Raw genomic sequence first — 26,340 nt, forward strand, 5'->3', positions numbered from 1 at the left:
TTGCTCCAATAAATGAGACATCACCATAACTTAACATTGTAGACTATCAGATAAGGTATTTCCGTTAGTGTTTATTATTCCTTCATGTTGTGGTGCTGATTTCGTGAAATTAAAGTTCTATCTCTTGCATGGCGTTACGACGACACCCTTCATTACAATGATGTTTATGGCCTTTTGACTCGGTTTTAAATGTCATCACCGTTTGAAATTACAAGCATACAAACTCTGTATCATGTCGATATCCGTTCCCGACTGATACAGTGAATAAATAATTAACTATCATCACTTATAAATAGGCGGGTGGAATTGGTGGACGGGCGGAAATATGCAACTTGACTATAACTTTCATACAGTCAGTTAATGTGCCTCATGTAGACTGGGATTTAAACTGCAAATAATACGAATTGCACACAGATTTCTCCGACATTAGGCTACAGCAATACAATTAATTTGCTGTGCGATGTCTGGAGTAGAATCTGGAGTAACATGGCGGCCGCAGATATCGGAAACACGACCGACAGTCAGTTTGTGTCAATGATGTTGCTTCGCATCTCGACGCCATAAGCACAAGCCGAGGATGGGAGGAAACACCACAGAAATTGGGACACACAGACATTGTAAAACAGGTCGTGAAAATGGATTTGGCCACCCAATTTAACTGTAAACAAGAGGCCTATAGGCTACTGTATGTATACAAACACATAAATATCCATGTGTAAACAAGGCAAGACAGCTAATCAAAGCATTACATTCAAACACCTGAAGGTTTATTATATTGATGACTCTCTGCTATAGAAAAAGCAGAGAAAACAAACACAAAGCGGGGTTACACAACTTGATTGGGATGGGGCTGGTTGTTGCCGGAGAGTCTGGTTATTGCCAGAGTATTACAAGTTCTTTAAATGTTTCAATCATTCATCATTTCATCACTTTTGTTGTGATAGTGTGTACAGACAAACATTAGATCAACCCAACCAAGTTAAGTTGAATGAAAGAAAGGTAATCATATTGAATCAACAAATGTGCTTGATGTTAAACGTACGTGATCAAATCTGGTGGAAATAATTTCCATACATTTATTAAGTTGAACCAATAAATCCTTAGGTACGTTCGATTTCTTGCAACGTCTTCATTCGTATGCAGATGGCAATGCACTGCGTACCTTGCAACATCGGTTAATGTGGCAAGAAATTCAACAGACCTCTTTTTTGGGTTACCGCCCAAGTGACACACTGGTACCCCCTTGAAGGTACTGTCACAGCGACGAGTTCTGTAGCCTACCTTTATTTCTGAGAGTTTACTGGCTCATAACCTTTTGGAAATTCACTGTACATCTCAAAATTGGTTGTGGCAGATTATTCATTTGAACATCTTGGTTTTGAATGAACCGTCTGTCTTAAGTTGGACTCAGACTGCTGCAGGGAATGAGGGTCGCTCCACTGCGCAAACACATGACACATTCAACAGTTATTCTGCCCCTCGCAATGTTCTTAATAAAATGTACACTGACATTAAAATTTACACCCGTTAGCAAATGTAGAGCCAGTTAATTATTCCCTGTCATGGTATGATTTATGCAGGGATTGCAAATAGCATTGTTGCCAGTAAAGTGAAGACTGATATTTATATAACCTGGGAGTGCGGTGGCCCAAGTCAAGGTCCTGTCAAGGTTTGATTCTGGCCTGAGGTCCTTTGGCAATGCTTCACCAACGCTTTTGCTCATAGTGAACCTCCCATTTCTCTAGAACACTGAATTTCATGTCATGACAGTTCTACTGCCCCTCTTTACAACATCATCATCATCCTCCCTCACGCATACAAGTTGCCAAATACTCAAGTTGAGAGTGGGTGCACTGAATAAAACCACTGTTGTGTGTTCCCAGTGTCAGAACTTAGGTTGGTGCTGCTGGGTGGAAATGCAGCTGACAAGAGGGCAGCAGGAAACACCATCCTGGGAACAGAGGAATCACAAAGGGACAGCATCCAGGACAGAGAGAGCAGACAGGGAGAGGTGGCCGGGAGACGGTTGACTGTAGTGGACACTCTAGATTGGTTCAGCAGTGGACTCTCTGAGAAGGACATGAGACAGGACGTAGGAAATTGTGTCCGTCTGTCTGCCCCAGGACCTCACGCCTTCCTCCTGGTGGTTCCAGTGGAGCCGTCTGAAGGGACGGAAAAGAGGATGCTGGAGAAGATGGAGGACTTTTTTGGGGAGGGCTGTTGGACACACACACTAATTATTTTCATCCATACTGAGGGGCAGGTAGAGAGGAGTGTGGAGGAGTTGCTCCAGACAGGGAGCCAGGAGCTCCAGCAGCTGGTAGAGAAATGTGGGAACAGGTGTCACCTTCTCAACATCAGGGACACACCTGATGACACCGAGATCACACAGCTACTAGAGAAAATAGGAGAGATGGTGTCAGGAAACAGAGAGGAAGTGTACAATAGTGAGACCTACCAGGAGGCAGAGAGACAGCTCAGAGGGGTGGAGAGAAAGATGACGAGGCAAAGAGAGGAAAGGAGAGTGATGGCAGAAAGAGAGATGAAGAGTAAACATGACAAGGAAATGGAAAATTGTGAGCAGAAAATTAAGGCAGAGCTTGAAGAGAGGGATGAGAAGATCTTACTCTTGCAGAAGAGAATACAAGAGCTGGAAAAAGAGTTAGAAAATGAGAAGAACATGGAGAGGACAAAAGAGCTGGAGAGAGAGCTGGAGGAAGAGAGGAGGACAAAATTAGAAATACAGAAGGAAAAAGACGGACTAGAACAAACATTTGAGCAAGATAAGGTTGAGATGCTGGAGAGGCACATGAAGGAAATGGAGAAAATGAGAGAGACCTATGAGATAGCCATGGAGGAAGTAAAGGCAACCCTCTGGAAAATAATCCTACCTAAAATGAGAAACATTCTAATCAACAAAGGGAACATGCAGGGTGAGCTCAACAGAGAAGTAAATAAATTCCAAAAAGAGTTGGAAGACAAAGATGTAGAGATCAGAACAGAGCAGAAAAAGATTGAGCATATGAGAGGGGTTGCAGTTGAAGTGGGAAGACTAATTAGCACAGTAACTCAAGAGGTAAATGAATAGGAGCTATGATGAAAGCTAAATGTGAAGTCTACCGAGGGAGAGAGAGAGAGAGAGAGAGAGAGAGAGAGAGAGAGAGAGAGAGAGAGAGAGAGAGAGAGAGAGAGAGAGAGAGCGTGAGAGAGAGAGAGAGAGAGAGAGAAAGAGAGCAGAATCCAGGACTGAATCATAGGCTACCATAGTGAAGATCATCTTAGGTCATGCACAGACAAAATGCAATTGGGTGTAAAAAATATACACTTCTTGACAAATAGGTGCTAATTAACATTCATGTGTAATTATAATTATAAATGTGGAATTTAGATTCAAAATATTAATGTTTTGTCACCACCTGTTTTCAACCTGATATCCATTCTGGTCCTCCAGGCAGTTTGTTGTTTTATTTGCCGTTATTTTTGTGCATTCTCTTTACATGACTGCTACCAATTCAGTGGTAGCATGATTATCATGTGTCATGTAGACTATCACAAGCGAGAACCATGTATTCATTTTCTCATGAAGGCGGTCAATCTTAACCATTTGAAACACTATGTAAAGCTGTAAATCTTGTGTATCTGGTGCCAACATACTTAGGTTGATCTCTAAACAAACTACAAGCTTCCGTTTGCCTAATAGTAAGTCTTGCCTTCCTATTACATTACATCACCAATTACTACCGAGGACATACAGTAAACATTGCCTACAACACTTCAGATACAAAATATACAGGAAATATATCCTACCTTCACCTGAAAAGCAGCACAAGGCAGCTCTCTCAGGCATAAGTCATCAGTTGGCCAACAGCTTGAACATCTTGTATTATGTACTGTATTTTTTTTAAATGATAACATATCATATCAATGTAGGCCTATTGTTGATTCTAGTGCTGTATATTTGACATAAAAATGTACTCTTTTTCTAAAAAAGTAAATTCATATAAAGACGTGACAAATGTGTATTTTTAAGTTGCAAAATATTTTGAAGTTGAGTATTTTAAGAGATCTCATGATCATGTGTGTTTCTCGATAGCTTTAAAGTGTATATCTCAGGTTAATTTTATTCAAAATAATGGAATACTTGTGATAGTTGTTGAGAAAGAGGGTGTTGCTTTAATGCCATAGAACTAATACATTTATGCTTAATGACATGGTGCACATGGTCAGTGTGTGCGATGCCATGATGGAAAAAAAAGTACTCCACAAATTCGGTCGAAAGAGGATATCCGGTTGTCAGTGCTCAGTTTGTGGCCAAATTTACTGCAGCTGTCGGTCAGCATTAATTGCGGGGGATAATTAAGGACAGCTGACAAACATTCAGTATTGTATCCTATGACCTGTTCCACACTTTACCATGCTTCCAATTTGACCATGGAAGAAGAAAATTGGACTCCCCTTGCTATAATTTCGTACTACGCGCAAATGATGTCTGTAAACCCTCCTAGCTCTACCTCCTTGCTCATGACCAGGTGTGTGCGATTGAAGAGTTCAAATCAGTTCAAATCCTCTCCACCTCTATCAGGCCTGTATGCATGTTTTAAAAGCATCCAATCAGAATGTGACCTGAGCTCCATAATTTCTGCATTTGGCTTTGCATACATTTGCATTAGGACAGCAGCCCTGACAAAACAGATCTTTACAACAGTACTATGTGCTGCTGTACATTTACAATTGTGAATTGTATTCTATATGATATCCCACAATGCATTGCACATTACAACAGTGAATAGTAAACTGGTATATACAAGTTCTTGTTGTAGAATTCTAATGTGAAATTACAACTATTTTTACAGTTTAGTCTCCCTTGGGCAACAGTAACATTGGGAAGTATACCGCGGCAGAAAATACACTCCTGTTTGCATATTACCTCATTTAGGGGTGAAATATATGATGAATACATACAGTGAGTCCAATATGTATTTGATCCCTTGCTGATTTTGTTGGTTTGCCTACTAACAAAGACATGATAAGTCAATAAATGTTATGATAATATGTATTCTAATATGGAGAGAAAGAATAGCAAAAAGAAAATCCAGAAATTAACTTAAGAGAATATATATTAATTTATTTCCATTTCATCGAGCAAAATAAGTATTTGATCCCCTGCCAACTGATTACAGTTCCGGGCCCACAGACCAGATGGGCACTTCCGATCAACTTGTCATCTGAATTAAAGACACCTGTACATACTAACATGCATAAAATACACATTGGGTCTTTCTCAAATGCAAGGGCAGTGTCCTTCCAAGTGTATCAACCTAATTAGTCACGCCCAGTGATTGGATACCCTTTATTAGTCATACCCAGTGATTGGATATTCTGTAGAGTTCACCAAAAAGTATCCAATCACTGGGCGTGACTAATTAGGCTGATACACTTTGAAGGACACTGGCCTTGCATTTGAGAAAGACCCACTGAATCAGCGGAATCAGTCCATAGTACGAGTGAATCAGTCACACTCCAACCTCACCAGCATGGGGAAGACCAAAGAGCAGTCAAATGATATCAGGGACAAGATTTTAGACCTGAACAAAGATTAAATGGGCTGCAAAGCCACAAGAAAGAGACTGGGTATTAATGACCCAGCTGTTGATGCATTTCTTCCAAAATGTGAGGAATACAAAATGACTATCCATCAGCCTGTCTGGGGTTCTATACAAGATTTGACCTTTTGTAGGGATTTCATAATCATGAGAACAGAAAGAAAGCACCCTAGACCTGTACGGGATGAACTAGACAATGATATCAAAGCTACTGGGACCAAAATCACTGAGAAAACTACTGGTAGCACTTAATGCCACAGAGGTTTAAAATCCTGTAGCGCACACATGGTACCTCTACTTCAGAAGGAACCTGTGCAGTACCACCTGAGGTTTGCCAGCGGACATCAGACTGGTTTAGGATATGATAAGGAGGTGCTGTTGTCAGATGAAAGCAAAATCAAGCTGTTTGGCATTAACACAATTCAATGTGCTTTGAGAAAGAGTACTGCTGTCTATGATCCCAAGAACACCCTCCTCACTATCATGCATGAAAGTGGTATCATTTGTGGTTTGAGGGTGTTTGTCTGGCCAAGGCACAGGACAACTTCACATCGTTAACAAATGGATGGAGGGGGACATGTAATGTGCAATCCTGAGTGCAAACGTCCTTCCCTCCACCACTACACTGAAGGGTGGGCCATTTTTGGATCTCCCAACATGACAATAATACACAACATACAGTCAAAGCAACGAAGGAGTGGCTCAATAAGAAGCATATTAACCCTCAAGCGACCGGCCTGTTTTTGCGACTAATCTGACCGACCGGGGTCATTTATGACCCCAAGGAGTTTATATAGAAATACCACCCTATAAATTATTTTTTGGAGTTCATTCAAATTTATTTACATCTTGTACATACGTGTCCCTAATCTAAAGCAAAAAAATGTGAATTTGAACATTTTATTGTTTTGCTAAAAATTAGTCAAACTTACATAGCCTACGTACATGCTAAATATGATGTATGCCCTCATTTGCATATGTAAACATCAAAATACAAAAAACATCCAATACATTTTTTTCTTCTCTCATCATCAGTAATCATCTGAGAAAGTTTCATGGTGATAGCTATCATTTACATTTTTTAGCCTATTCACTTGTAGTAGTCTTACCGTAATAATACAGTATATTTATGCTAATTATGGAAATTGGTCAGTGAAACTTTGGGAAACCAAGCTAAATTCTATCCATTAGGCCCATAGATGATATTCCTGCAATAAAACTTTAAGGTACTCAACATTTCTGGGTTCATGAAATCACAAGATCAGAGAATATGGTAATTTACATAGACAAAACCATGTCTCAAACATATAACCTTGTGCACACTCAAAATGTCTCTGAAACTTTTTCTGGACATTGTAGCTGTGAAAAGGTGTCTTCCATATGTATTAGAGCAAAGAAATGATTCAACTGATGCTTCAGCCTTTGCTTAGCCATATAATAAGTAATTCTAAAAACGCCATTGATTTCTACACTGATGACTTGTTTCCTCCCTCTTTGTTCATCAGGATGACTTCCATTTCATATTCTAATCATGTGTCTAGGACCACTGTGCCATGATATCAACAAATATGGAGCAATAACAGAGGAAATGCTACCTGGGTGCCCTCACAATATGCTTTGTTGGCTATCGCAGGGGTGCCCTATTTATTGATATAATATATTATATTTTAATACTATAAATGTTTATATTATGAATATTTTAGGTCTGCTGACCATGGCCTGCCCCAAGACACAAAATACAAAAACCAGAGTTTGAAAATTACAACAACAATGGACATTATAATGTTGAGTATCTCATGGATCCTCTCGGGGTCATAAATGACCCCAGAGGTGTTTTGATTATAAATCCCTTATAGATGGTCCAAACTCCTAGAAGGACAAGTTATTCTGATGAAAATTGCAGAAATGGTGTATGAAAAGATGTGCCCGGGGTCATAAATGACCCCAGTCGGTCGCTTTAGGGTAAAGTCGTGAAGTGGCCTAGACAGTCTCCAAATATTAACCCTATAGTAATTCTATGGAGAGAACTGAACCTCCCATTTGCCAAGCTACAGCCACAAACTATTAATGTTTTAGAGATAATCTGCATAGAAAAATGGGCAAAAATATTTTCTACTATATGCACAAACATTGTCATCAACTAAAAGAAGCATCTGACCTCAGTTCTAGACAACTAGGGCTTTGCCACAAAGCACTTGATCTTCTTTAGCTAGAGGGGTCAAATACTTATTTGCCTAAATTAAATACAAATAAATTAAAATATATTATTTCAAGTTATTTTCTGGAATTTCTTTTTGATATTCTGTCTCTCCATGTTTGAATACATATTATCATAAATTTATAGACTGATTATGTCTTTATTAGTGGGCAAACCGGCAAAATCAGCAAGGGATCAAATACATATTGGACTCACTGTATGTACAATCATGAGTTGATTGTACATATGTATTGTACAATTGAGTGCATTTGGTTGCATTTGGTTGCATTTGAGTGCATTTGGTTGTTTATTCAGTAGACTTATCCACGTAATGTCACTACAAGGCTGCTTCTGTCTTTCGCGTTGTTACACAGGGGAGGAGTTACTTTTGCAATGTCCGAGGTTTGTAGTTTTGTAGTTTTCTTAAACAAAATACCATATAAGGCGTCCCAATGTGTTTAGAAGTGAAATAAAACATGTCTACCACCTAATGGAGTGGAGGTTGAACTACATTTGATATCCTATTTGGAAAAAAACGTCCGTTTAATTCAATACGGCATCTCGTCAACGAAGGGGTTAAACCTCCCCTTGAGTTAAATTATTGAGTTTTACCTTTCTCCTGTACTCCTTGTCATTCTCTGAGTATGGCAGTGCAAAATTTACCTCCATGCTAGCAATTAAGATTAAATCCGATGAGACCAGCTAGCCGCCATGCTAGCATGGAGGTAAAATTTGCACTGCCATACATGGGACAGTGTCACTTTAAGGGGTATTCTCTGGTAGGCTATTTCATAATGTTTGATGCAGAACATGGTGTCTGTCTTGCCTCATTTTTTAAATGGGGGGAAAAGACACCACTTTGTTGTGTTCCTGTTAGTCTCGGGTCTCCTTAGAGGTCTTGACTCGAACCCTCAGAAGGCCTATTCTGCTTCAAAAGCATAGATTTTATATACATACCATTCTTTTTATTCCATTTTTATTTATTATTTTTATTTATTTTATTTTATTATTATTTTTATTTTTTATTTTTTTTGCTTCAACAAGGAATGAACACTTTCGTTGTCCTTGTCACAATGACAAATAAAAGATATTGTATTGTATATTGTATTATATTGTAAAATTGTATTGCATTGTATTCTCATAGCTTCTTTTGTAGACATCTCACCATGTACAATAAGTCTAATCTTCTCACTCCTGAGGTTCACCCTGTTAGCCGTTGGTCAGCAGACAGAGTGGGACTCTAACACTCCCTTTACAACACCTTCACTAACCAGCTCCGTGCCCTCACCTGTACCCAGGTGACTTGAGAGGAGGAACCTGATTGGTTCTCGAGTGCCCTCATCTAGTTTGATTGGCAGTTGGATAATCTGCAGCAGTGACTTCAGGTCAGATCAGTTATGGCCTCCATAAACATCATAGCTCAGTCTGGGGGGATAAAGTCTACACACACACGCACGCACACACACGCACGCACGCACGCACACACACACACACACACACACACACACACACACACACACACACACACACACACACACACACACACACACACACACACACACACACACACACACACACACACACACACACACACCGAATGCTATAAACATATCCCTCAGGCTTGGGACGAAGGTTCTCAGCTTCAGTAAACATGTTCGTTTACAATCAAGCATGGCTGTAATGCTATTGTGGTTAACCATCACCTCATGATGTGAATATCCCAGTAGATCAGTATTTTCTCAATTACTCAAGCCAAGCCCAAGCACCAATTACTAATTTTCTCAATTGCTCAAACACCAACAGCCACTGTTCAAAATCATTTAAATAACATTTTCCCCCATTCTGATGCTTGGTTTGAACTGCATCAGATCATTTCAGCTGGCAATGTAGGCCTACCAATTAAAGTGGCGTGTGAGTGTTCAGTATAAATGCATGCAAACCCTACTGTCACAAACATGATCGGTAGATACGCTGCATGCAGTGTGGAATATTGCAGTAGCATTTATTGTATTCTCAGTGCCTTTATGATTTTATGATTTGTGCTTGCTGTGAGTCATTACACAGTATACAGCACATGTAAAAAGTTAAAGTTTAATAAAGAAAAAAAACCTTGCTAGCTGTGAGTTATTATGTGTAAACCAGGGGTGGGGAACCTCTGTCTCAAGGGCCGTTTGCGGCCCCCTCGAATGAAAATGGTGTAAACAGTGTACAGTAGGCCTATACGTAGGCTAAATAGTTGAAGTTTAACTAAGAAAAACCTTGCACATCCATCTCAAAGTGACATGAAAACTGAAAATAAAGCCTGCGACACCAAGCTCCCGTTTCTCTTAATTTAAAATGGTGACCTCTTGGAAATATTCATGACATTGGCATTCAGTCTCATACTACTGAGACTAACTGTACTGACATATGTCTTCAAGTAATGAATTAGATAATTAATAGATAATCCTGAGTACACACAGTATTTAAAAAAACAGACATCATTGTATGCAGGTAGAATGTTTATTTAAGGATTAAGTAGACTAACACATTCCAATGAGCACAGGCCTGTGGGTGGTATAGTTGTCATCATGCTTGGCTGCACAAATACAGTATCTGCATCAGTAAGCAAGAGAGGGGGGGTTAGCAATGATACGTAAGAGACATTTTATACACATGAGATCAGATCCTTACTTCACAACAGCTATATTAGCGCAAACAGATTACCTTGGGTGACACAGTATTCTACAAGTATGGCCATAGAGCTGTTTTAATGGGCTTTTTAATAGAAATACTTGATTGATATGGTACCACATTCTTGTACTAAGCGAAATAATTCTAGCAGCATAAACTGTGCCAAGAAATAATCCCTAACACCATAAACTCTCAATAAGATGTGTTTTTTTTTTTTTTTTTTAGAAAAAAAATAGAACAAATGTTGAGAGAACATAAATGTGAACACATGACTAAGGGAACACATAGCTAGGGAGTATAGAGAAAGTACGTCCATGGGCCTAACATGAAAAGCACTTCCATGATCTCAATACAGCATTTGGGCAAAATCTATGAAACTGCATTAAATTTAGTCACAATGGCCCATATTCACTTCATAAAATTCTGTGAGATCGTGTCGGGCAACATGCAGTATGGCGGCTTAGTGTCTTGAATGAGTCCACCTACCTCAATCGTCAATTGCTAGACGAGTCTGAATCTGTGAATTAAAAAGAATTATGTTGAGAAATGTTTCACCAGTGCTGAGATGACTCCATGTTGTCCTTTGTGTTTGAATCTCATACTTACCATCACTTTTGTTCTTGTCTAATTTCTTCTCTCGTTTCGTGCAATTTTCCTCTCTCTCCTGCACATGTTTCTCTCTTTCCTCCGCATTCTTCTCTCTCTCTTCTACATTTTTCTCTCTCGTATAACAGTTCTTCTCTCTCTCATCCACGTTCTTTTCTCTTTTGTAGCAGTTCTTTTCTCTCTCATCAACTGCCTTCTCTCGTTTTGTGCAGTTTTTCTCTCTCTCCTCCACGTTTCTCTCTCTCTTATCCATCTCTCTCTTCTTTTTTCGCTACACAGGGATCAGTTGTAATCGCTTGCAGTGGACTATTGCTCTGTTGGAGAACACGCACAAGCACGTGCATTTGGCACTCATCAGCCCGTTCATATCATGCAGCGGATGAAGTCAGAGACAGGGGTGTCGAAATAGAGGGAACAAAAAGATCTAGAGAGAGATAGAAAGAGAGAGACAGAAGGAAAAAAGAGACAAAAAACAGACAAGTAACAGGAAAGAAATGGATAGAATACAGAGAGAGAAAGAAAGAAAGTAGAAAGCAAGAGAACGAAAGAGATTGCAAGGGGAATCTGTGTCATAGTACTTTTCATGTTGAGTAAAGTCAGTAAATCATTGGAAATGCTAATCCCATAGGCTATAGTCTTTCATAAATGTAGGCCTAATAAAGTTGTCATAGACTTTCACCGATGAGAAATTAACATGAAAGAGGCATATAGCACATATCAATCAACAATTCTAAATAAAACAGTAACACAATTCTTTCTCTTTTCAAGAGAGATGCGATATATTAAAGGTCACTTCACAGGCTGCCCAGACTGTAATGATGTTATAAAGAAATGAATGATTAAACCATAAATAATAATTAGCAGGTTGTCTACGCAGCGATTGTTTCATTTGTGGACCTTACCTCACAGCGTTGTGATGAACCGCAAACGAGAGGTGGACAAGGGTTAACAGTCAATGACACGCACCTTCATATAAACTGTAGCCTACTTATAACTCAGAAACACACCCCTTGCTATACACACACCTCAGCGTCACACCTTCAGCTACGCACACCTCACCTGGTCCTCAAAGACACACCGTAACTGAATGCACAGTCACCAGTTCACATTATCTCACTGTGTCCTCATGTAAACTACTGTCAAACTCCTTCTCAGACAAGCATCTATACAGTATAACAACCATCACAGGTGTCCAAAGTAAAAGTACATTCTGTGTGTAGGGGGGCGCTGTGGTGTAGCTCACTAAGCCCCCCACATATGAGCTTGCATTCCCAGGGGCACCCAGGTTTGTCTGGCCTGGGTCATTTGTCAACCCTACCCCATCTCTCTCCTCTCTCCACATTCACTTCCTGTTGCTCTTCACTGCCAAATCTAAAATAAAGGCATAGGGCCCCCGAACTGTCACACCAGTCATGATAAACACACAAGTAAAGTATCTTAATTTGTCATTTAAGTAATTAAAAATAGCCTATATGACAAAACACTAAAATAGCACTCCTTTCATGCCAATTACTGGTGCGTAAATAATGACTTTTGAGGGCCCCATGTTTAATTCTCGCCTAGGGCCCCACAATAGCTAGATCCGCCCCTGCTCTGACACATACCTCCACCTGGGTGAAGGGCATGGCAGGCAAGATGATCTCTCCCTCTGTGTCTGCAGCTTATGACTATGATAAGGAGTACCATCTAATTCAGGGATGTCAAACTCAGGTCCGTGGCCCAAATTTGGCCCACAGAGTCATTTCATTTGGCCTGCGAGGTCATTTCAAGTGTACAGTATAGTTGGCCCCCCCTACACATTAATGTATTTTAATATGACTTGAACATGAAATTTTTGGCGTTACATGCTCATACAAGTGCATCAGAGATGCCTTCCACTCATACTGTGCAGGAACATTTGAACTACAATATCTGCTGAAATTGAGTGTTAAGATGTAAGCATTTCACTATTGTAAGCATGTGTGCATGCACAATTTCAGTACTTTTTGAATATTGAGTTCGGCACGCGACTCCGTCCTCGATTTTGATTTTGGCCCACTGTGAATCTGAGACTGACAGCTCTGATCTAATTGATCCAATTTACTGCCCCTATAATCCCTGCATCTCGCTTGGAGTCAAGTTTCACAGGCAAACTTCCCCAAGCCAACCCATTAAAGGGACACTCCACCCATTTTGCATTAGGCTTTCCATTGCTAGACACCCAGTCATACTTTTGAATGGTCTTGCAAAAATCTCTCAATTCCCTCTGAGACAGGAGAAACCCGCTTTCATATCCTAACACTTCCTCTGTCAATGGTCATTTTGCATCATTGACGGAGGAAGTGAAAGAGAGGTGGATTTCTGTTGAGACTACAAGCCTTTTTCCCCACCCTTTCAACCCTGCTCATAGGTCTGTTAGAGCATTAGGTCCCACCCCCTATCACAGATCAGTGTCCCAGTGCTTTTGAAATCACTGGCAATGAGGCTCCAGTGAGCAGTGTTGCCAGATTGGGCTGTTTCCCACCCAATTGGGCTGCTTGGGATGGCCGTCTGCGGGTAAAAATGGCATTTTACAGGAAAACTCGCCCAATCTTTCCCATCGACATCAATAGAATTGGGCGGGATTTAGTGCTTCCAGGCGGGTTTTGAGCATTTTTTGGGCTGGAAATCATCAGCCTCATCTGGCAACACTGCCAGTAAGTCACTGGCATAGCTGGAAAGGAGAAGCTGGACCACACTGCAGCTTAGTTTTCAAGACTTTATTTTGTGCACACACCCGACCAACGTTTCGGTGTTGCTACACCTTCTTCAGAGTCAAATGATAGCAAGAGAGAGACACACATTTCAAGACTTGACATTCACAGGTGATCCCACTTGGTTTGGCTAAATTGGTCTCATCTCATTGCAGGTAATTGACCCCACCCCCCAACACCAGGACAAGATTGCAGACAATTAGACAGAGAGGCTTCGTAGAAAGGCATTTTGGATTCATACTCTAAATTCAGTGGAGCCTCAGGGCATAAATGAGGAAAACAATATGTCTTGCTCTCTGTAACAAACTGTTCCAGCATCGCGGCTGTGGTCTTGTAATGATTGTAGCTGTGGTTTTATTGACAATGTTCATTGTGTATTGTTTTTTTTAACTTTTTTATTTTGTTTTGGGAAGTTGGCAAGCTGTCTAATTGTCTACAATCTTGTCCTGGTGTTGGGGGGTGGGGTCAATTACCTGCAATGAGATCAGACCAATTTAGCCAAACCAAGTAGGATCACCTGTGAATGTCAAGTCTTGAAATGTGTGTCTCTCTCTTGCTATCATTTGACTCTGAAGAAGGTGTAGCAACACAGAAACGTTGGTCGCGTGTGTGCACAAAATAAAGTCTTGAAAACTAAGCTGCAGTGTGCTCCAGCTTCTCCTTTCCAGTGATGTCTGTCCCACTGTGATGCACCTGCAAGCAGGGTTGCCAGATGAGGCTGATGATTTCCAGCCCAAAAAATGCTCAAAACCAGCCTAGAAGCTCAAAATCCCGCCCAATTCTATTGATTTCTATGGCTAAAATTGGTCAGGTTTTTCTGCTAAATGCCATTTTTACCCGCACACGACCATCCTAAGCAGCCCAATTGGGCGGGAAACAACCCAATCTGGCAACACTGCCTGCAAGCTGAGGGAGGGATGATGCATAGAGTCCCAAATAACTGGGTGTGGCCTGTGGAACTTGAGCATTGCAGTGCATTATGGGGATTGTTGTCACAAATCCACAAGCACTAAAAGTCATTTTCTGCCTTTTCTTGGCCAAGAAGGCACCAAATTAGAAATGTATGTTACTATTCTACTATAAATATGACCCACTTTCAGTAACATATTCATGTCTCCACCGGTGGAATGCCCCTTTAAGCTTACTGTACATGCATTTTATATCTTGCTCATGTTTCAACGATGTAGGCCAAAGTTAAGTCTTCATCAGATGGTCACATGGATGTTGACGTGTGACGTGTGACGTCCTTTAAAATCAGCTGTTCTTTTGTATGGTGTGACCTTCCTGTCAATATTGACATGTTGGTCACACCTCCTGCTGTCACAGCTCATTCACCATAGAGGTAGAAAATAACACTAGAGGTGACACGGCAATCCGCGACAGAACTGGGAAATGGCACATGGAGCTTCCCAACTTCTGTAGGTAGTGTAGGCGCCTTCAGTCAATGCAAGTCAATGGAGAACACGCCCACACCTGTCAAAACATGGATTATAACTGTGTGGATATGAAACAACACATTAAGACCAGATTTGAAATGTCTAAATATCTACTTAAATCATATAGTGATATAGAGTCGATAAAATACATTTAAAAATCAAATTATAACCTTTATGAACATATTAAGCAACACACTTCAACTATTGTCCTTGTATAGTATGTTGATGTACATTTTCACATGATTAAGTCATTTTTGACAGAGGTGAGCCTCCTTCTCCATTAATTTCCATCTCTCTGATCTACCTACAGGGAATGGCAGCTACAGATTGCCGTAAAAAGGAGGGCGGGGTCACCTCTAGTGTTATTTTCTACCTCTATGTCATTCACCTGGAGTGCGTTTTAATATGTGACCTTGCCGCCTCCACTTGCTTCTCATCATGATGACATCACAGACAACAGCATTATATTTCAATATCTTACAAAAGCTCAATTATAGAGTCTTTTTCTCATTTGCAATTGGGATGGTGAATGAAAAACAGTCCCTCAAAAGTTATTGTGGCGAGGCTGACAGCTGGGAAACTTTATTGTTTTCTCCACGGAGGAGGGGCCAGGAGGCGGGGCGAGGAGACAAGCACAAGTGGAGGAGGCAAGGTCACATATTGGGATGCACCCATACTGTATGGGGCACCTAAGTCACGCCCTCTACTTCCTGGTTCTTGGGGCAGGGAGAGTCAAAAAATGATTACTGGGCTTGAAAATGATAGTCAGGCTCATTACGTTTGGATCTGAACCTTTCGCTGGATTTTTATGGGGATTTGGAAAACTATACATTTTTGAAAAGTATATTGCATAAGCAATCAGAAAAACCATGTTTCCATTTGCACAAATGTCTGCATGGCGGCCATCTTGGATTTTTCAAAATGGCTTCCGAAAAACCATAATTTTGCAATATCTCAGCTTCTGAATGAGCTAAAACATTGATTCAAACTGCTAAACCTACATTTTCAGGGTCACTGAATCTATTGGTGGTAGTTTTAATGTTCTCAGACAGTTTGTTACCATGCTAATTTATTTGAACTGGTGATTTACTGTATAGTATCTACAAGTAGATGCATGTCTGTCAAGCCCACCATACAAAACATCCCAGCTAGAATGTGCAAAACAGTTTACGTGTCCAGCATTGTGCTGTATATATCCAGGCTTGCTTGTGCAAAGCTCATACCAGCTACATTGTATCCAGTAAACAGGAGCAGTGCCATGTAGTGAATATATTGAATGTCAACAGGCGTTAAATTTTTGCCTTTTGCCTTCCTTCAGCATGCATGTATTTTCTGTATGATGATCCTGGAAACTGACTGCAAGACACAGTTACAAATCAAGTAATAAATTGGTGTTATTAATATTGTTAATGCACATACTGTCATTAACTGGTGTTGGTGATGGTGGTGGAGTGTAACGGTGAGGGTTCTGTTTGCTGTTTGTTCTGGTTATAATCATGGGTGAAGAGCATCGAGGTGAACAAGAGGCATTATCAAGCATTATGAGCTCATTAACTGGAAGCTGTGTGTTTTATGCCAGTCTGACGATGCCAAAAGGTGGTTCTGGTCCAGAATCCAAGATTAGACGCCGATGGACATGTACTGGAAGTAGTTCAAGAGGGGGCCAGTCTGAGTGATGGGGGCTATGTTAAAATCAAAAGACGACTGCAGAACTGCACTAGACAGGCCACAACCTCCCAGTGATGCAGCACCTTCTGCACTGCTTCTAGGCAGGCCAAGAGAAATGTAAATATTGTTTCTGATCTCAAAAAAATCGGGAACTCCACTCACTTGGTCGGACAACAGTCAACCAGTAGCAAACCTAAGGAGGCAGATCAACCATGCCGTTTGGGAAATGTTAATTGTTATGGACTTGGTCAGACCAAGTCTCGAAAAATGACTGAAAAATGACTGACCCACCTCAGCATCTGATTCTTCTCCACTATCCACAAGATTTCGTACGAGTCCACTCGATAAGAAACCATGCTTCTTCTACCAAAAGGACGATAGTGAACTGCTTTATCAGGTCAAAACTGCAAATGGCAGTAAAACTCTAAAGGCTGCTGTAAAGTCCCAGAATCCCACCCTGAAAACAAGAATGACCACCAGCATCTCAGCAGATGATGCACATTCAATTGCTGTCCAATATCACAAAGATTGCATTCAGTAGAAAGTGGCTGAAAAAGAGAATCCTCACAGTCTTGCCATGACTGAAATCTGTCTGTTCTAAATGACCTAAAGAAGTCAAAAGTCCCTACTATCCAGAAGCATGTGAAGAAGACATGGTTCATGCTGCAATGACAACTGATGAATATGATAACATGAAAGCAATTTACAAAGCAGCACAGGTGACAAGGACAAACATTGCAACCTTCACCAAGACAGGCCAGGGAACAGATGCCATACAAGTATACAGCAACATCAATGATGTCCCAGCTGAATTGTACAGACTAGCAAGGGTGTGTCTCTCTTTCGGCCACTTTCTACTGAATGCAAGTTCATGATTCTCCAAGGCTTATGAATCAAGCATGTTGACATACATTTTTTTCAATGATGTCCATGCTTTGTTTTGCGTTTCCACATCAATACGGTTGATCAGCTCAAGCAGACATGTTAACGTCAAGGCTTCTTTGAGAGTTGTATTTCTGTCAGGCCTGAGTCTCGCCGTACATGACACATGTTTTGTCCCACAATCTTTGTGATATCATACATCAATTGCATGTGCATCATCTGCTGAGATGCGGGTGTTCAGTCTAGTTTTGAGTGTGAGATTCTGGGACTGTTCCAAAGCAGCCTTTGGAGATTTTCCGGCATTTGCAGTTCTGACCAGATAAAGTAGTTCACCATCGGCCTTTTGGCAGATGGAGCTTTGTTTCTTGACGAGTGGAGTGGAGAAGAATTAGATGTTGAGGGGCCTGGGTCATCCATTTCTGTTCATCCTCTCTTCTTGCCACGCTTCTTGGCTGTGCACCGTCCTGTAGAAATGATGTGCATGTTGGTTGCTTGCATGCTGTATTTGAACCTTGTTGGTTGCACCTGAGTGACAGGAGAGATGCTAGACTGCTTTCTGTATCCCTGGTGTCTCAGCTGTGCAGGTCTGCAGTTGTCTTTGGATTTAACATGGTCCCAATCACTCAGACTGACCCTCTCTTGAACTACTTCTCGTACATGTCCATTAGTGTCTAATCTTGGATTCTGGACCAGAACCACCGTCTTGGTATCATCAGACTGGCATAGAATACACAGCTTCCAGTTAATGAGCTCATGGGCTTGACATGTCTCTTGTTCACCTCGATGTTCTTCACCCATGAATATAACCAGAACAAACAGCAAACAGAACCCTCACTGTTACACTAAAGCACACTCACCAACACCAGTTAATGACATGCTCATATGAGCATTAATAATATTAATAACACCAATTGATTTGTCACTCTGTCTTGCAGTCAGTTTCCAGTATTATCATACAGAAAATGCATGCATGCTGAAGGATTCCCCCAAATGAAAAAATTGAACACCTGTTGACACTCATTCACTATGTGGCGCTGCTCCTGTATACTGGATACAATGTAGCTGTGAGATTTGCACAGGCAAGCCTGTAAATGTACAGCAAAAAGTTTTGCACATTCAAGCTGGGATGTTTTAAATGGTGGGCCATCTACTCATAAATACTATAAATCAATAGTTCAAATAAATTGGTGTGGTAACAAAATGTCTGACAACAATAAAACTAACACCATTAGATTCAGTGACCCTGAAAATGTTGGTTAAGCAGTTAAAATCAATGTTCTAACTTATTCAGAAGCTGAGAAATGACAAAATATAGGTTTTTCGGACGCCATTTTGAAAAATCCAAGATGGCCGCCACCTGTGCAAATGGAAACATTGTTTTTCTGATTGCTTATACTATCTACTTTTCAAAAATGTATAGTTTTCCAAATCCCCATAAAAATCCAGCAAAAATACATAATGAACTTGACTATGAGTGATTTTTGGATTTGTGGTGCATGGGTGGAGGTCCAAGGTTTGGATTGGTATAAAAAAAAACCTCATTTTCAATCCCAGGAATTATTTTTTGACTCCCCCTGCCCCATGAACCAGGAAGTAGAGGGGGCGTGACTTAGGTGCCCCGTAACGTTCACGTGCGTGGGGACGTGGGACGAAGGCAGCACAAGTGCGAGAGCTCAGTCGTGCTTTTCACACTGGACGGTCTGCAGGCACATTATATGCGTGGGAATCAGCTTCTAGCCCAGGCCTTTCCACGCAGCCCATACGTTCCAATGTGATCCTGCTCACAGCACGCTCACGCCCACACAGTAAATAGACTCAAGTTTTGTTTTCAAGTTGCAACACACACTTGTCTGGGCTCCCGCTTCCAAGCCCATCCTTGTGAAGTGCTGACAGCACGCTTCGGTGTGAAAGGAATAACCTGTTTTCATGTTTTCTAACCATTTCTGACTGAGCACAGATACATTCTGACACGTTTTGGCCTCACCCCGTGCTTGCAGTGTGAATGAGCCATTAGCACCTCAGACATCAACATGATCCATGTGACCCTCTGATGAAGACGGAAGTTACGCCGCCGAAACATGTCATCTGAAGTATAAAACCTTTGCATTTCTGAAACAAAAGAAAAGCTTAAACGATAATTGCACTATTTTGAACATTTAGCGCCTTTTCTGAGTTGTTCGCAATGTAGGCAAACATCAACGGTGAGAGGGAATCTGACACAACGCAGACAACTCATAAAAGGGACTTAATGTGTCCTTATAGACTTGATTCATAGTTAGAATGTAAGGCATGTGTTTGAAGACTGATACAGGCACAGGTCTGAAAAAGCTATTTAACTGGATGTACAGAGACGGAAGTTAAAAAAGTTCTCATCATCTTTATATAAATCTTGCAAGAGATCACATGAATAAATTAATGTGTGCTGCAATGTAATGAACTTATTTTCATCATTCTTTATTTTTTTGCATTCACATAGCATTTAAATTCATGTAGTGTCATGTCACCTTGACACTTAATAATTCAATAAAAGTGCATAGCACTGCCATGAAGAATCACTTTTGATAAATGTGAGGTGGTCACAGTACAGTTGAGAGGTAATGTCTCAATTGTATCCGCCCCGAAACTCCATAGGTTTACATGTTATAAGCCAAATTACTGTATAAAAATAGGGTTTATTACAATTATACTTTTGCTAATCTGAAACTTTGCTTGATTAAGAAAAAATAGATTAATTACTGAAATTAAGTCTGTCACACTTTAAAGCCTTTGGTACGCTTGCTGCGTGCTGTAAATTATGCGCGTCACCGCGTGCAACCGAATGCCCATGTTTGCTTTAAAAGCAGTAGACCAAGACACAAAATACTGGCGGTGTCATCCAGGGGGCAGAGAGCGCGCAGCATTGCGATGTGGAAATTGGGAACACCAACAGCAAGGGGGGAAAAAAAGAAAAAAAAGGACTCCGCAGGCAAGGAGACGATACTGCTACTGCTCCTATATTTTCAAATTGCAATGGGGAAGTATTATAGCAAATGTTTGTAGTTTCGGACAAGCTCCATGAGACACTAATAAAATGTTCTGCCATCGTCCTTTTCATCAGAAGCACTTGCGTGGAACTGTGCAGTCTTTCTTAGGATCGCCCCCAGCAACTTTAAAGATATCACACCTAACGCACGCGTTTGGTTGCCGTGTCTAACGCGCACGAAATTGACATTAAATACGCATGTTAACATGTTCATGCACAAATCGTGCCCACGCACGTGCCTAAAACAACATTTTCCTTTCTTGTAACAAACAATATATGACCTTTCAACTTCCCATTGTTTTGTTTGAATGGTGTCTCAATTGTACTCTTCTCTCAACTGTAAGCTAAAATCAGGCCTCTTCTTTTTGATTAATTGAAAGACATTTAAAACTCTCAGACATGATGTATTGTCTATATGTTAGCAAACACATCGAAAATCTAAAAAAACACCTCACTATCTTTTAATTGTCCAATTTGTGAGTGCAGTGAGTTAACTCAACTCTACTCTCTTATTAACAGTAAATGCATAAAAACACAGCAACATCATGCTAGCAAGTAGACAATTTTCACAGAAATATTTCTATGCTGGAAATAATCACACATACAGGTATAGGCCTACATACTCAAATCATCCAGACTGCCCTCCCAATTCATGACGTTGTTTAATGATACTGCATTTTGGCCTGAACTGAACTGGAGTGTTGTCATTCTCCTCCACTATTCGGTTGAGTTTCCGTCTCTAAAAGTAGTTGGATCTCTACTGTCTATTCCCCCCCCACCTCCCCTCTCTCTCTGCTCTTCTCCTCCATCTGTCTTTTGAACACTCCCTCCATCTTATGCTTGATGATGCCAATGTTGTGCTGTGGTGGAGGCAGGATGATCTTCGTGAGAAAAAATGGCCTGTTTGCTGATGGATTCTAGCCTGGTTCTGACCATCCCATAATACTACCATTTCATTTCATATTCATGTTCTGGGGGTTGTGTGATCTGGCGCGATTACAGGAAGCAGGAAGTTTGCACTCAGTTATGGTTTGAAATGATTGGACAGCTCTCACCCAAACGCCGACAGTTACTTAATAACAACATAGCGCAGACCAATGGCTCTGGCGCAGACGTCTACGTCATCGTCATGAGCGTCCTCCCCCTTTCGCAACCCACGTGGACCGCTTATTTGCTTATTGGCTGTTTTCTGGGGAGGATTGAAATCGCAGACCAGTACAGAGCCAAGTCCCTTAGTTGGCGGAACTGCGAAGGGTGGCACGCGAGGCTAGATGGGTTCTGGATCGGCTGCTATGAGCAGGTCTCTGCCGAGTCTCTGGATGGCCTCTACGTCCTCTTCTATTTCTGCCTCCTTCTCTTCCAGCTGCTTTCTCAGTCTCTCCATCTCTCTGTTTTTCTCCCTCCCATCTTCTAATTCTGACTCTCTCTCTTTTAACTGTTGCCTCAATCTCTCCATCTCTCTGTTCTTCTCCTCCATCTGTCTGTTAAACTCTGCCTCCATCTTCTCCTTGGAGATGCTGATGTTTCTCTGTAGTTGAGGCAGGATGATCTTCATGAGGTTTGTCTCTGCTTCAGCCCTGGCCTCTCTCTCAAAGCTCTCTCTCATCTCCTCCATCTCCTCTCTGTGTCTCTCCTCCATCTCTCTCCTCTCTCTTTCTCTCTTTTCTTTCACGCTATTCAACTTTCCCTCCATCTCCTCCCTAAGAGCCGACTCTCTCTTTAACTCTCTCTCCAGTTCTCTCCTCTTTTCCTCATCCCTCTCTTCTTTTAAATCCTTCTCCAGTTCTGTCATTCTCTCATTTAAATGTCTAATTTGACCTTCGTGCTGCTTAATCTCTCCCTCCCTCCTCCTCAGATTATCCTGTATATTTTTTTCAAGCTCCTCTCGCTTTTCCCTTTCCTCCTTTAGTCTCCTCTCCTTCTCCTCCCTTAGTTTACTCTCCTCTACCTCTCGTTCTCTCTGCATCCTTCTCTGTAGCTCTCTGAGCTGTCTTTCTGCCTCCTCATAGGTCTCACTACTGTAGAATGTATGTCTGTTTCCTGACACCATCACTACTATCTTCTCTAGCAGCTGTGTGACATCAGTGTCATCAGGCCTGTCCCTAATATTGAGAAGGTGACACCTGTTCCCACATTTCTCTACCAGCTGCTGGAGCTCCTGGCTCCCTGTCAGGAGTAACTCTTCCACACCCCTCTCTCCTAGCCCCTCACTATGGGTGAAGAGGATAAGTGTGTGTCTCCAACATCCCTCCCCAAAAATGGCCTCCATCTTTTCCAGAATCCTCCTTTCTTCCCCTTCAGACGGCTCCACTGGAACCACCAGGAGGAAGGCGTGGGGTCCTGGGGCAGACAGACGGACACAATCTCCTACGTCCTGCCTAATGTCCTTCTGTGTCCACCACAGTCACCCGTCTCCCAGCCACCTCCCCATGTCTGCTCTCACTGTACTGGCTCTCTGTGGATGTGTGTAAATGTCATGGTTTCTTTGACTTAATCTGAATCTAAACCCTGCTGTCAGCCTGCTCCACTAAATGCAGTTCAGACTGTAATTCCTGCCGTTGTGTAGGTCTCCTCCAGCAGCTCTCCATTATATTGCAACAGAAGCACGACCAGAAGCAGGATCTCTCCTTAGCTGAACCAGCAGTCGCTCCTCCCACTGCACACACACACACACACAGGCACGCATGCACACACGCACACACACACACACACACACACACAAACAAAGGAAATATAGAATGTGTGCATTCTTACAGTACCCATCTATATTGGCACGAGTATCCATGGTGTAATTGCGAGGGAGTTGGACTGTAGATCACAGTGTTGCAAGTTCAATCCCCACCTTTACCAATTTGAACAAAGTCCCACAAGAGCCCACTTTCAGATTGCAGTATCTAAAAAAACTACTCAAAGTAGGCCTTTAACAATTTCAAGGGATAGCATTTGGAACATATTCTTGTGATATGTGGATGTTTACACATCCTCTTGTGATTAACAACATTTTTATGGGAGCTTAAACGTTGCTCGTAATATCAAAAAACTTAGATAATATTCTGTCTCAATTTGTTGAAATGAGGTTTTAAAAATCCATTCCTGTGTGATCAGCAGCTCATGTAAAAGCTCCTGAGAACTTTACAAAACTATAAGGAGTTGGGAGCTATAATGTTGCACTTGTCCTATTCCTATTTCCTATTCCTATTCCTATTCCTATTCCTATTGTCAACCTCCTTGGTTTTTTTTGCAGCTAAATCTGAGATGGTCGTGCGGGATGATTCAGTGGTTTGGTGTGGAATGACCCAGGCATGTTCTTGCACTCATTTTGGGGTTTTGAAAATATTAAAAAAAATTAGCAAGTAGCATTGTGATAATGTTCTTCTATCAGAATGCTACACATATAGATTGAGCTGAGGCTGCTGATGACTTACTGAAAGGAGGCTCCTCCATGCTGAATCTTCTCCTCGCTGTAAGACACACGTGCGCGCGCGCACACACACACGCACACACACACACACACACACACACACACACACACACACACACACACACACACACACACACACACACACACACACACACACACACACACACACACACACAGTTGATCAGAACCCTACACTCTTAGAAATTACTCTTGTTAGAAATTACTCTGTTACTCTTGGTCAGTTTCAACAACAACAAAAAAACACAAAAAAGACAACTACTGTGAAAATATTACTTTGAGTCAGGTGTTGAGCATAAACAATAGGCACTGCACAATAGCAGCATTGCCGTTGTGGAACAAATCAAGTTATTTTAGGCAGCACCATTGAAACCCATTCATCCTTCACTTGTCCACGATAGCTACAACCTGCAATACCACCCAAAGAACTTCTATAATTCTTGTTAAAGGTGCAGTGTGTAGAATGTGGACAGAAAGGGTACTACAACTATGCTGCTCATTGACACTGTGTTGCCGATTACCAGATTTGATATTTTCCTGAATATTTACACTCTGAGAAATAAAGGTCAGAAAAAGTACCATTTCGTTGCTGGGGCAGTACCCTCCAGGGCAGAACCCTCTGTGTCATCATTGTAACAGGCTACTACAAATAAGTGCCCCTTCAGCTCCTACCTTTTAGTCATAATTATGTTCCTACCAAGCAACAAATGGCTCAACGCTTCAGCGCTACATTCAAAAAAGGATTTGTTAGATTAACCTACACTCTCAGAAATAAAGGTACAGGAAATGCAAAAAAGGAACAAGTCTTGTCACTGGGGCAGGACCCTCCTGGGGGACTTCGTTGTGTCTTATGAATGGCTACAAATAATGACTCCTTCAGTTTGTACCATTTAGGCGTAAATATTGTATGTTTCCTACAAATGCCTCGTAGCTCAGGTTCACTCAAAAAAGGACTTGTTCGATTTACATGGTACTCTTTCACCTGTATATAAATCTGAGCTATCAACTCTATTTTTTTAATGGTAAAATCCCACCATGTGCTACTAGATACTATGTGAGTATAAATTATATTCAAATAGTAGCTCACAAAACAATACCTCCTCTCTCCATGAGTTCCCTTTCTTTTCCCAGCAGTTGTCTTATCAGATCTTCTATTTGCTGCCTGCTGCTGATTTGCAGTTGGTTCAGCGTCGTTCTTGTTTCTTCAAGTTCACTCATGTGCTTTATCTCATTCTCTTTGAAGTTATTCATACATCTCTGGATTTCAGGAAGTATGATCTTAAGGAGTTGTGTCTCTAGAACCCTACGAAACATGTCAAAACTGTCTGTCAACTCCTCTATGTCCTTTCTGTGTCTCCCCTCCATCGCAGTCTTGTCATTAGCAAAGTTTTGTTCCAGTCTCTCTTTCTCTGTCTGTAATTCTGTATTTTTCCTCTTCTCCTTTTCCAACTCCTCCTCTAGCTCTCTTCTCCTCTCCTTATTCTTTTCATTATCCAATTCTTCCTCCAGCTCTTGTATTCTATTCTCCAGATCACTAATCATTTCATCTTTTTCTTTAATGTCTGTTCTCATTTTCTGTATCAGATTTTGCATTTCCTTTTCATTTTTACTCTTGATCTTTCTCTCATAGTTCTCTAGTATTTCCTCTCTTTCCCTCTGTAGCTTTATCTCTATTTCTCGAGCCTGTCTCTCTGCCTCCTGGTAGGTTTCACTGCTGTAAAATGCCTCTCTGTTTCCTGACACCATCTCTTCTATTTTCTCTAGTAGCTGTTTGATCTCAGTGTCATCAGGCCTGTCCCTAATGTTGAGAAGGTGACACCTGTTCCCACATTTCTCTACCAGCTGCTGGAGCTCCTGGCTCCCTGTCTGGAGTAACTCCTCCACACTCCTCTCTACCTGCCCCTCAGCATGGGTGAAGAGGATCAGTGTGTGTCTCCAACAGCCCTCCCCAAAAATGTCCTCCATCTTCTCCAGCATCCTCCTCTCCTCCCCTTCAGACGGCTCCACTGGAACCACCAGAAGGAAGGCGTGAGGTCCTGGTGCAGACAAACTGATACATCGCCCCACGTCCTGCCTCATGTC

The 26,340-nt window shown here is 41.4% G+C and overlaps 1 protein-coding gene across 1 annotated transcript; it reads left to right on the plus strand.

The window, feature by feature from the left end:
- Nucleotides 1-486: 486 nt before the first annotated feature.
- LOC134444085 (GTPase IMAP family member 4-like) lies at nt 487-2,521 on the plus strand (the record flags this gene model as incomplete). Its single annotated transcript, XM_063193550.1, has 2 exons — nt 487-520; nt 1,884-2,521. Coding segments are annotated over exons 1-2 (672 nt in total), but the record flags the coding sequence as incomplete, so codon positions are not given.
- Between the last annotated feature and the right edge of the window lie 23,819 nt (nt 2,522-26,340).

The sequence above is a fragment of the Engraulis encrasicolus genome, unplaced genomic scaffold (assembly GCF_034702125.1).
Source record: "Engraulis encrasicolus isolate BLACKSEA-1 unplaced genomic scaffold, IST_EnEncr_1.0 scaffold_44_np1212, whole genome shotgun sequence".
In the NCBI taxonomy this organism is placed as follows: Eukaryota; Metazoa; Chordata; class Actinopteri; order Clupeiformes; family Engraulidae; genus Engraulis; species Engraulis encrasicolus.